The sequence below is a fragment of the Prosopis cineraria genome, unplaced genomic scaffold, assembly GCF_029017545.1.
Source record: "Prosopis cineraria cultivar Desert tree isolate PC_DT_omini unplaced genomic scaffold, ASM2901754v1 PC124, whole genome shotgun sequence".
In the NCBI taxonomy this organism is placed as follows: Eukaryota; Viridiplantae; Streptophyta; class Magnoliopsida; order Fabales; family Fabaceae; genus Prosopis; species Prosopis cineraria.
The window spans coordinates 32760-46443 of NW_026555451.1; the positions used below are offsets into that span (position 1 = coordinate 32760).

Genomic DNA, 13684 nt, shown 5'->3' on the forward strand with positions numbered 1-13684 from the left:
GATGAGAATAATGGCAACAAAAGTCTTATCCAGAAAAATTATTAAAAAATAAAAGTACCTAATAAATTGCTTAGGCATAAAGCAATAACATCATCTAAAAATTATAACTATTAATTAGGTAGTATTTTAATTTTTTTTTGTTGGAAAAAATTTTAGGGCATAACATTTTATTGCAGCGATTCAACATTTTTTTTAGTATTATTTAGTCAAACCCAATTAATATCTTTTTAAACAGCGAGCAATATTATTTATCAAACTTTAAATGGAGTGTTCATGAATAAATTAAAAGTTATAACAGTTAATCATGATGTAATTTTTTGATAATTAGATTAGCATCAAGCACAAATCCACAAGTCTTCAACTTTACAAGTTGCAACGTAAGCTAATCAAATTTAATTCTGAATTTAATAATTCACAACACATTAAATTCATGCCCCGTCCGTTATTAAAACTATTTATATTTGATTTTTAAGAGGTTATTTTAAAAAAATAATATGTCCATTGTCAATCATCGTAGAGCACACCTTTCTAGAAATTTATATCAAAACAAATAAAGGTTAAGACATCATTTTCAACTCCACTATATTATTGGTGATTGGTGAAGCGTGCGTGCATGTTACCTACTGAAATTGTCATATCTGGCATTTATATTTCTCACTTATTTTATAAAATTAAAATATTTAAATAAATACTCCCTTCATCTTAAATTATAATACACTTTTAAATAAAATCTCACATATCAATAAAATTTGTTAAATACATTTTACAATCTTATTTTTTTAAGATAAAAATATAAACTTTTAAAAATATCTTTCATTTAATACTCAATTAATAAAAGAATATTGAAAAGAAAGAATATATGGAAAGAATAATATTAAAAAAGTATTATTAATAAAATTTTATTTTTATTAAAGTATCTTAAATTTTGAGATATTGAATCTTTTATAAAAATATCTTATAATTTAAGATGAAAGGAATAATATTTTTTCGGGTAAACATAACTTTTAATTAATGTACTTCGCTCACATTTTGCTTTTGGTCTCTATACTTTTTTTTCATGTTTTAAATTCCTACACTTTTATTTTTCATTATTTTTATAAAATAATAAAATAATAAAAATAAAAGTGTAGAGATTTAAAATATCAAAAAAATATAGGGATCAAGAATAAAATGTGAATAAAATATAAAGATAAAATATTGTATTTATCCTATTTTTTCTCTGCTCAATGTAGGCCATGCTCTGGTTTGTCTTTGAATTTTAGGTACTCCTTATTTTTAAGTTTTATTTGTGACATAATTTCGGGGGAGAAAATTATTGAATTCTCAGGAGTTCTGTTCAATTGTTCATCGTTGACTTTAACGTGTGAACCTCGCCGAAATTTGCTACTTTTTCGCTGATTTCATATTTTAACTTATGCCATTGTGGCTGGTGTTTAAAACTAGTGTCATATTTTACATTATCTCATACTAACTAGGGTTTAATATGCCAGTAGTAATTATCATATTAATAATAAACAAGGTATTAAAATTTGAACGGGTCATGAAACCATTTAAAATATTGATTCAAATATTAAAAATTAAAATTGTAATTAGATTAATAAATCATAAGCAAACTGATCGTAAATAAATTTTGTTATTAAATCGATCAAAATATTAATGTAATAATTTATTGTTTCAACCAATCGAGTAGACTAGTTTTATTTTTTAACTCTTCTGATAACAAAAAAAAAATTTTAAGTAAATTAATTTTTATTGGAAAACATTTAAAAAAATGCTAGAAGTTATTTTAAAATTTGAAAGAGGGATCCTTTTTGGAAGTTGCTTGGAGGCCCACACGACAGAGAGAGACAAAAAAAAGCGGCTGATGAGGGTAACCTAAGTTTTCAGTTTAGACGCAATCAAACATATTTGTTTTCACTTCGTGATTTTAGGTCAGGGTGTGGTCGGTTTCGTTTTAATGACACTGCGTCTTCCTCTATTCATATTTGTTTTCACTTGTTGATCTCAGGAATCAGAAAAAACTCAAAAAAGGTGAAGACGATTGAATCACGAAACGACACATTGTTGCCTCTAACCGTCCATTTCAGATGAAGCTTAACCGTCCATCTGGTACGAACATTTCAATAGTATTAAAATATAATTATTGACCACAAAGTGCCAATTTTTCTTAAAAGTTTTGGTCTCACAAGAAGGTTATAGTTTGCTATTTGCTCGGATCAAATCTTCCAAATGTTGCAAAAAGAAAATCTAATTTAATTGAACCTTCAAATTGTAGAATAGAGTATAGGATTAAGATGTAAAAATACTTATTAAGTGGTCTTTAGGGGCATTCAATAATTTAAAATAAAAAAAGTATAAAGATACCAATAACGTTATTAAAATTGGCATAAAAATTATTAAACCGTTAACTTGCCCTGACGACATTAATTTTTAATGTTAAATGCTAACTATACTTTTTCAATGTTAAAAAGGATAGGAATCCCCATAACATTACTTTATTATATGCAATAGTGGCAAAAATTGATCACTATTGCACCTAATGAAGTAATGTTATAGGTATTCATATTCTTTTTTCATTTTAGACTACTGAATGCTTTTAGTCAATAATTTTGTGAATATTTTTTCCTATTTTTTAGTCCATGTTAACAACAATTGACACAAAGTAAGTGCAATAAGCATTTAACATCAAAAACTATTGACATCAAGACAAATTAATGGTTTGGTCACTCTTGCACCAATTTTAATAATGTTATGGATGGTTTTACTCCTTTTTTTTCATTTCAGGTTACTGAATAATTTTGACCAACTACTTAGTGAGTATTTTAGCACCTTAACCATAGAATATAACAAGCTGCATATTTTGCTTGGATATTCATTCATTTAACAAGCTATGAATTGATGGAGATATTTCACATATGACATAAGTTGGGTGGTTTAATTAGAGAAAGGATAAAGGAATTATCTGCAATCATAAGATACTTAATAAATTTAAAAGAAAGTTTTATCAAAATACTATAAGACTAGTAATACTGTATGATAGTGAATGTGAAGCTTTAATGGAACAATAATAGCATAAAGTTAGAGTGACAAAGATGAGAATATTGAGATGGATGTGCGGATATACACATAAAGGCAAATTCAAAATAAGCACATACAGAAAAAGTAAACATCGCACCTATTGAAGGAAAAATGATAGAAAATCATTTGATATGTTTTGGATATATACAAAGAAAATCACAGGAGGCACATATGAAGAGAGTGAAATAGACAACTTTAAACCCTGTCAAGAAAAGTAGATGAAAACTAAAAAGAACGCTTCTAGAAAATATTGATTGAGATCTTTTAATTAATAATATTTTTAAAAATTTAATAAATAATGTCATATAATTCATGTAATCGATCCCAGTAAAAAAAAGATTTATTATTATTGTTGTTGTATTCATTCATTTAACAATAACCACTACATTAAACATTGATTTGTGATGACCATTTTTTTTGGACATTATAGTGTGAGTGGACGTTGAGCTCTCCCGCCAAACCTGCTTCAACTTTTCTTTTTAGAAACACGCTTTTTTCCACTGCCACTCTTCTAGAATTAACGCCTTTGACAATTTGTTCTAGGTTTGCTAGGGGTTTCAATCATGCCATCAATTGTGAAAACTGATAACTATGCGATTTAATGCAATAGAATCTTCCATTCACCATTACTCTCAACAGTCAATAATGACCAGAATCATTTGCGATTGCTTCCATTCCAGGTTGTTGAATAATCAATGACCCGATTTATTGTCAATGGATTATATGCAACTGCTTATATACCCTTCGCTGGTATTTGCCTGTAAATCGGAGGTTGCATTTCATTGCCGGCACTACCATAAGCCTTGTCACCCCGTCAATGGGGCCATTACAATTCCTACTTTTGTTTTCCCCCCACTCTTGAGATCAACTAGATAACAGTATTCACTCTTACTCGCAATGTAAAAACTAGCTGAGTTCGTTTTAGCTATAAATGCAGGACCTTAATAATCAATATCATTTATTTCTCGCATTTATTATTTTTTTTCCTAAACTAACTCTAGTGGCTGCACATGCGAAGAGCAGTTTCCAATGTAAATAATTAAAAGAAATATTTTTAAAAAATCAACATACATTTTTTATAAATAATTAACTTACCAAATTTTATTACTCTATATAAATTACTCCTTCTGGTCTTATTTAGAGGGCAGAAGGAAAAAAATTTTTTATCTTATTTATGAGTCACATTATTAAATTTTTTCTTTTACTTTCTATTTAGTTTTGCAAAGAAAAAAAATATTATTGAAGTGTGTATACTTAATAGAGCCAAAGTTGAAAACTTATTAAATTTTAAGATAGAGTTAATAAGTTTTAAGGTTTTCCTTGATACTGATAAAATATATTGAAAGTGACTTATAAATAAGATTAGAGAAATAATTATCTAATTTCTACCTTTAGAACCAAAAGGATAACATTCAAGGTTAATTTGAACAAAAAGGTAAAATTATTTTTACGCAACCTTCTTCTCGCCTGAGCCTTAGCTTCCATAATACCTGTAATTAATGCTGGCTTGTAATGATAGGATCTTATAAAGGATGACATGATGCAATTCACTGATTTCTATTAGCAAATTTTCACATTCCAAGTCTCAGGATCGTTTTCTCGAGTCACGTGGACATTTGTATCATCATCATCACGAATAGATGGTGTGATAATCCATGATATTCGATCAAGCCTAAGCAAGGCATCATCACGCCAATTTGCAACCTTGTTTAGCCTTATGTTAAGCTATTTTTTGGCTTTCCTCCATCTTTGCTCAAAATTAGTTAATATATCATATGCAGCTGGCCCCTCAACTTTGCAATGCAAGTCATGCCATGGTTCTCTTGGTCCACCAGTATAACTCAACTGTATCATACACAAAAACTAAATCAACATCACTTTTGCAAATGTCCATTTAAACAATCTTTTCCTTCCTTTCCTGGTGGATAGTCTACATTCCTGATCTTTTTTCTTTTTGGCAACTTCACGTTAATGATAATCCTTTTGCCCTTTGTTGGCCCTCTCTGCCTAACAATGGCGAACCTTTTCATTTCAGCAGAAATACTCCATAAATGCCTATTGCTAAAAATAATAATAATAATAAAATATCTTGACTTATTTGTCTTTATTAATTATCTTATATTTCATAAATGTCCATTGCTAAAAAAAATAAAATAAACTCTCATGCTCTATCTTGCCATGGATCTTTGCTTTTGTTACCTTCAAACTCACACGGAATGCATCTTCTCCAGCAAGTATTGTCCATGGTTCATCAAAGTCTTCATATAAATGAGAGCTTTACTTTTGTTTCACTCAATTTGCATCCAGGCCCATGAAAAATTGCAATATACTACTTTAAGCCATGTCGTGGATGAGTATATGTGTTTTATTATTTTTAGTTAGGCTCACAAGTCTCAACTATTATTTAACACAAGTATATATATTATATTTTAGATATATTTTTATTTTCTAGTTGGTGTTGAATTTATTTTTCATTGCGGTTGACATTGGATTTAACCTAAACAAATTCATTGCAATTGGCAAAAAAATTAAAAAATTTTTATGATGTAAATTAATTTATATAAGATAAAAGGAAAAAAAAAAGAGAGCTAATATATGTGGGTAAAATAATAAATTAGTCATTATCTTTCCTCCCCTCCCCTCTCCTTGAATCAAATAAATTATCATTAAAAACTTCTATCCTCCCCTTAAAAAAAACCAAATAATATAACATAAAAATCCTCCTCTCCCTCCACCCGAACCAAATACAACCTAAACACATCATACTTTGTATAAAAACATAAGATAGTAGATTAGCCTCTTACTTTTCGAGGATGCACAAGACCAATCCACATACGGTTAAAATCATCCCATTGATTTCTAAGAACTATACCCGAGCAATCACCGGATAAGATAGTGGGCTTTTCTTACTCCTATTACTACTCATTTTATTTCATTTCTCATGATATCCCATCCACTTATGATTGGCATCTGATATACAAGAATTCATGCATGACAATCGTTCCAGTGAGAAATGAGACGGGCAATATAGCATTTACAATCTCAATCCACTCAATGCAACACAATTTTACTAAGACGAGTTGCAAAGCAGACAAACTGCGTTAGTGCAAACTTGTACAGACCTGAATACTAATTACTCTACAGTACCATATCCGCAGTCCAAATACTCATGCTATGTTACAACTTACGACAAGATATAGATATGTTAAGGAAAAAGGCATGGAAATTACCATCAAGAAATACCATATCTAGTGAACGGATTGATCAGAATCTTCAGATGTGACGTCAGACTCTTCGCCCACTTCGTCTTCAATTTCATGGTCTTCTATTACTGAGGCTGACATCTTGGTCAACGCCGCTGTTTTGCTTGCTCTCTGCGACCGACTGTTTACCGGGTGGTGGGCGGTGATAGAAACTTCAGAAGCAGGCGAGAATTCTTCATCATCCTCCGAAGAGTCATGCTCAATCCTCACCTTTCTTCTAGAACGTGTCCCTCTAGTTGGGCGCGTGGCTGGTGTTTGTGGCATTGCAACAGGCCCAACAAGATCTAGGTCGAACTCAACTTCCAATTTCCCTTCAATAAATTTAGTGGGAGAAAGAGCAAGTTACCAACATGGAAGCCAAAAAAGGTTTAATACTGCATAAAGAATCCAATAGACCAGCAGATTGGCTAGCACGAAGCTTAGTTTCATTTCGTAAGACGCTCAAAAAGTGAATAAGGAATACAGATATCAGACGTGAAATATTAAGATCAGAACCAGCATGCAAAAGACGTAGTTGCTACTTACTACAGCATTCATAGTTTTAAATTGGACAAGTCAAGAAAGGTGAACCAAAGGGTTGGCACAAGAGAAAAAATGAGTATTACCCAGAATGAGATTAACTTCGGCTTGCGGCAATTCGTCGTCTGGTTGTTTATCTAGAGTCATGAGACGCTCCGCCATCCGCTTCAAATCTTTTCCAAGATCTTTCTCTGACAATGCACTTCCAACCACGCGACTTAAAAGCATCCTCATGAATTTTATTGGCCCCTGTTCTGATATCCGGAAGCGAAGCATGACAAGTGTTCTAGCTAATGCCGACACATATGACTTCTCAGCAGCTGTCTTCTTCGAATGAAAGCTTGCCACCTTAGAAAAGGAAGCAGCGAGTAAGAAGAAAAGAAGAAATAAATAAAAAGGAAGAGCACCGTTAATTAGTGTAGGATCCTGCAACGTATTGCCAGACTACTATTTGAACAAAAACGCAGATGGTAACCAACATTCAATTGGTAATGAAACAACTAAACAGTTTGTTTCTCCTCTGAATTTGCAGGACACCAAGAAAGAAACTAGTAATGGAGAAGCTCAACAAAATGAAGAAAAGCTCTCTGCAACTACATGATGCAGGGATCTTTTTATTTATTTATTTATTTTGGGGCCAAAGCAGTCAAGCAGGGGATCTTTTTCATGAACCGTTACAAGCTTCAACATATGTATATTCACCATAATTATTAATGACTACATTACATAATAGCTTAATAATTTGAGTAGAAAGTTGAAAGTGAAACCACAGTATTAACACTCAAGAAACGAAATGAAGAGAAAGCTTTACAATATTTCAAACAAACTTAGAATTCGCTGAAGGTTACCTCAATGGCTATGCGTAATGCAAGCCCCTCCTCATCACACTCGAAAGGCACTTCTGTACCATTATTTTCACTCTCCGGTTGAGTTTCTTCAGTGTACAAAGGGAGCTGTATCATCTGCAGCATGAATCGTGAAGCTTGCACAGCACGTTTACGCATCTGAGACACCACAAAACTAGAACCTCCAGAGTTGCCATCTATTCCTGGCCACATCGAACGCATGACCGGAATGAAAGCTTTGGATGTGCACTTCTGCACTTACACAGATGAAACAATTAAGGCCTTGGATATGACAAGAAAAATAATAATAACGACTGCAAACAAAAGACACATTTAGACGTGATATCAGCAGTGCTTGCCTTGTGATTGGCTGAGAGACATGGGTAGTGCTCAAAAAAGACAGATAGACACTGCTTCATCCTGGTGAAACAATGAAAGAGTAAATTTTAATTGGCTACCAGTACAAGATGACAACATTAGAACGTGGGGGGAAATATTTAGTGGCGCACAATCTACCTCCGTGATTCTGTTTCATCGCTGAAAAAAAAGGTGATGAGCTTCGATAAAAGCACAGGATGCAAAGAAGCCGGTATGCTCGGATAATGCTGACTTAGAAGAAGTATTTTCGCAAACCCTTCTCCAAGAACAGCATGAACGCACTCATCTTCGTTGCAAGTCGAAAAATTGCCCCAATCACATTTTTCAAACCCACCATATAACAGGTCGAGCATTCCAACATTGAGATCGCCTTCAGAATCAGAGAAGTTCACGGGACTGAAAATATTCTTGTCACACTGGATTTGGCTTGCATGGTCGTGCATCAACAACCTGTCAATTTCTTGAGGACCATGCCACATCCCAAAATCAAATAATGCTTTGCACGCCTCTATGCTAATTGCGTGTGGTCCTTTAACAAACGAAACCCTCAGTTGTTTAACAAGTTCTTCACTTGGCATTCGCTCCAGCAACCCAAAAAGACCGAGACATCTGATAGCAACCCTTTGCACATCTAAGTGAGCATGTTTTGCCTGCAGCTCATTTTTCATATTAGAACATAGTTATCAGTGCCGTCGAACAAGCTTCTTATCAACATTTAATATTGTTATAGTCCATGGATTTCAGTCATCCGTAAGAATACAAGTAAAAGAAATGCTGAAGTGAGTAAGGAATCCTCCAATGTCCCAACTTTTCAAGGACCACATGTACAATAAATGGAAAAGAAAAAAAGGAAGAAAGCTAGATGAGAAAAATTAGTTACCCCCGGAAGCAATAAAGATTGTAATAGCTCAATAGCCTTGCCCTGAAGATAGCGGAATGACGTCACATTTTTCAGCAACAGGCCAGTAAGCGAAAGGCTGTGTATCCATTGCACACAATCTGCCGTTCTCTCCCTGCAAGGTTGAGCTAGCTCTTCTACGATTGCAAGAACAACTTCTTCAAATTCACCAGGAGCAGCATGAACTTTCTTTGCCAAACTGGCTATGGCTTCAGCCCAATCATTGTCTCCCCCAAAATTTAATCCATCTCCTATAACAACCACATTCCCTTCATTATCATCCTCATGATCAAGAGGCTTGCGCATCAGTTCTTGTAGAAATGCACTAGCAACCTTTCTATTCGTCACATCAGAAAAATCGAACATGGCACCGAGCAAAAGTAGCTGTCTGCATGCGAAGCGATGGTTTGATCCTGTGAATATCATATTTCAGACCGATTCAGCATGCAACGAAGAGTTGAATGTATCATACCAGTAGCTTCAACCACGTAAAGTTATACCTACCAGCATCATTGTGAGCTCTAACTAACTCTATGTAATCATTAACTGTTGCAGGAAGTATTTGTTCCAGAAGGTCATTTTTATCTGATGCTTCTGCTGCATATACTTCTGCTTCAGTGCCCATCGTAGTGGCAGCTTCAGAGCCTTTGGCCTATCATGGTTCATGTTTAAATCGTTACTGGTTAAGAAAAGAAAATCACAGCTCTAGTATTGTAATTAAAATGATTATAGTTCAGTAACTAGAACGACTCAAAAACAAGAGAGCGCAAATGCGTTGTCCCAAATATTTGAACTGGATGGCAGAAAAATAATCTGACTATTAAATTGCTCTCTAAACATATTCTACCTACTATACATGGATAGAAATGCTAGCAATATTTGAAATGCCGAGTCCTATAAACGTGTGGTCAGACTGAAATGTGTAAAATGCACGTGAAAAGAAAGGAGGATCACTGCATAATCAAGTGAAACTATAATTTGTAGGAGGGAGTAGACTTTGGCACAGAGTTTAATATATCTGTTAGTGGATTCTTAAACAAAATTCTGACGTGTAACAAATTCTTTACAAAGCCAAGCCATGTCACGTTGAAATGTGAAAACTTCATGCTTATTTATCAAAATGAAATGAAGTCAAATTATGTCTCCACTCCTTTCTTTGAGCTCATAACAGAACTGAAGGTAAAGAAATATGGGATACAAATATACCCCTTCCAACTCACATGTGCTTCTGACTGCAAATGCTTGCATACAACTCTCCAGTATAATGCGACCTCTGCTTCCATCAGCTTAATATTCGTTGGGCAATGGACTTCACTCCCTATAATGAATAGAGAAGCAATGAAGACAATGTACAACAGCTAACCAGGATTCAATTCTGCTTAGCTTAGAAGTTCTATAGTACAGACAGGCTCTAAAATAGTATTAAGGAAACTAAATAAATAGAGGCCTACCTACCTACGACTTTCTGTTGATTTCATGACAAAGCATTTGATCTCACACATCAGAGATAATTTTATTTCACATCATATTATCCTAAGAATATGTATTCATCATCATAATCAGCATGTCTTCCCAAACACAAACATATTTGAATAATTGAATCAATCAAGTAACAAGAATAAATGGCGAAACAAGTCTATGAATCTTAAGAAGCGTAGCTAACCTTCTGTGTTGTCATTTTTTGGGGATATATACTGCCGAATGCTGGAACCGTTTCCCAGTTTTAAGATACCGGCTTTTAGAAGCGCCTCAATAACCGACTCGCCAACTGATTCATAGGTTTCAACGTCAAGATATTTGAGAAGTTCAAAAGGATCTCCATTACAGCACTTTGAAAGCCATTCATCTTTCATTAGTCTGAAACATTCCTTTGAGACAACACTAGAACGGTCAGCCAGTCCTCTCCGAAGAATTAATGTCCTCAATTTAATGCTGCAGAAACCGAAATTAACAAAATGTTAAAAAAAGTTAAAAAGAGGAATGATTGCAATTGGGACAATAAATATCCGCTCTAGTCTATAAGCTACAGGATATATAATATGAAAGAATAGAGATGAAATTATGCTGACAATGTTCATTGTTTATAATGGATAGCAGATGAAACGTTTTGCGAAGGGTAGACAGGGAGGACATATAACGTAATAGACTATTTATAACATAAAACATCTAGACGAGGAGAAGCACAAGGTGGAAGGATGGGGGATTATTTTTCCTTTACTGGGCCACGCTTACCTTAGGCTTTGAAGAGGAAATTTATTAGCGAGAACACAGTAAGCTGCTTTGCGTACAGATTCACTCACATCCAAGGTACAATCAATGATCACTTGAGAGGTTACGCTAGAAGGAGGTAAAGATAACACAATCATTTTACGAACGTCCTGCAAAGTTTCCAACATTAATTATGGTAAAACCAGGTTTCCTACATTTATGTAGGAATACTCCGTTAATTATCAGTGGCACCAGATTAGTGATAAGAAAACCAAAAAGACACTCACCGCATTCTGCTCCAATGGAAGCACCTCGAGAAACAAATCAAGGATGTCTCTATTATCAGAGTCATTCACAAAGCGAGAAAGTGCCCTTACTGCAAATGTACGAATGAGAGGGATCTTATCTGTTACCCTCAGCTTCATGCATTCTATCACCTCATCCCACAGGTCATCACTCACTTCTGCATCGTCTGGCAACCGCAATATGATCTACAAACATGTGTATGTAATATAACAAAAACCAAAGATATCAAAGCAAGCAGAAGGCATCTGTTGGATAACCCCATTAATAACTCGTGATAAGTTGTTGGCACTGATCATTTTTTCAAAACAACTATTTTCCCCTAAGTATCTAGATAATGAATACTGTTAGCTTTAAAAATGAATATCCAGGTCGTCCAGAGGATGGACCCAAGTATTCGTTAATTAAATGCAATATCAACTTAAATCTCCAGAATAAAGCCATAAAATCAATAATAAAATTCAGGAAAGCTAAGTTCAACTCTGAATTCATCATAGAAGTAACCGTTCAACCACTTACATCCAGCTCCATAAGACCGAAATATCCAAAAATATGTAAATATAGGTAATATATAAATTCAAATCTCAGAAAAATTTAATTAAAAAGCACGAATGAAAACCCCAAATGTTCTACATTCCGCACATCTTTCCGACAAGGTAAGCCTAACAATCCATACCTCGGAAACAATCTGACATGCTCGAAACCTCGCAGTCTTGCTGGCTGCTGCAGCTGCAACTAGTAGAAACTTGAGAAAAAGGTCCAAGAATTCATCGTAAATGGAATCATTCCCGTTGTCACTGACACTGGCAAAAACGGAGACAAAGCGGACTACACGTTCCACAGAAGCAAGGCGCTTCTGGAAATCAAAAAGGGGAATTAGGGCAGTGGAGAATGCAGAGAAGAACTCGGGGAGCGAAGACGATTTCGAACGGAGAATGGAGAGCTCCTTGAGCTTTCGATTGTGAGTGGCGTAAGAGGTTCGAGCCTCGTCCAATAATTTAGCAATTTTCTGCGTCAGATGCTTCTTCTCTTCGTCGGTATCCCCCATCTCACTGAGCTCTACGTGGTGGTTGGAGCGGTGGGATCTGAAGATTCTGAGCGTCGTTTGGTTTTTTGAAAAAGAGCGGGAGATTACGTATATCAAACCAACTTGGGCCTGGATTGAACTTTAAATTGAATCTCAAACGAAGAAGTCCAGTGTTGCAAAAAAGCCCATTGATGACTGGGCCTATTTTACATTATCTGTAAAATATAGTAATAGACATTGCTTTGGTAAAATTAAAATCCATTATCTGTAAAATATATTGAGAGTGAAATTTGAAAAACATTGCATGTTGAGCCCTATTTTTTTAAAAAAATAACAGACATTTATTTTAATTTAATGGTGGGAGTGAATTTATCTTAATTTTAATTAGTTGGTATTTAGAATGTATTAAATATGAGTTTAGAATTTAAATTGTCCTTAAACCTATAGTTTGGATTCCAATTACATATTAACCTATTGTCAAATACTTCTTCTATTTTACAATACAGGTTTTCTTTTTTATTCACAAGCAATTTTCTATTAAAACCAATTATATTTGGGGCATAATACAAGTCTTTTTAATCTTGATGAAATTTTTTGTTTCATTTTACGTCCAAAGTAACATTCTTTTTTTTTTTTCCATTGTACTCTTATTTAGTCAAATAACTTATATTGCCTTGGCTTGGAATGCATAAGGTCTTGTCTTGAATTTTATATTTAAAATCTCATACTTAAAACTTTTGTATATAAAATCCTGACAAAAATTTTAAAGGTAAAAAAGAGAGAGGGAGAGACGCGGTGAGAGTCAAAGTAGAAATAAAAAATTTAAAAGTGACACGTTTAACTCTATTTTTTTTATTTATGGTCAAAAACAAGGTTGAAAGATAAAGGTAACAGATATACTAACAACAAACATGCAAATAAAATGAAAGGGTCAAAGCAGTTGAAATTTTAAATAATTAAGAGCTAAAGGAAATTTAAAAATGCAAATAGGTCATAATAAAATATAAATTTAGATTTGAATTAAATTTAAATCCATATGATTTTTTGTATTCAAAAAAGAATTTGGATGCCAAATCCTCATACCTCCAAACGTAACTTTAATTTACTCAACATTTTAACGAGGGCAAGTTTTATGTCAATGCAGTCAAAACTTTGGCATCATAAT

General features: G+C 33.7%; 1 protein-coding gene across 1 annotated transcript; it reads right to left on the minus strand.

The window, feature by feature from the left end:
- Nucleotides 1–6129: 6129 nt before the first annotated feature.
- Nucleotides 6130–12576, minus strand: LOC129295485 (uncharacterized). The gene is made up of 12 exons (XM_054934011.1): nucleotides 12169–12576; nucleotides 11477–11680; nucleotides 11214–11359; nucleotides 10645–10913; nucleotides 10202–10299; nucleotides 9486–9633; nucleotides 8964–9394; nucleotides 8222–8733; nucleotides 8065–8125; nucleotides 7709–7957; nucleotides 6947–7208; nucleotides 6130–6652 (listed from the first exon to the last, which is right to left on the minus strand). The coding sequence occupies exons 1-12, from the start codon at nucleotides 12538–12540 to the stop codon at nucleotides 6327–6329; spliced, it is 3078 nt and encodes a 1025-aa protein (XP_054789986.1). The 5' UTR covers nucleotides 12541–12576; the 3' UTR covers nucleotides 6130–6326.
- Between the last annotated feature and the right edge of the window lie 1108 nt (nucleotides 12577–13684).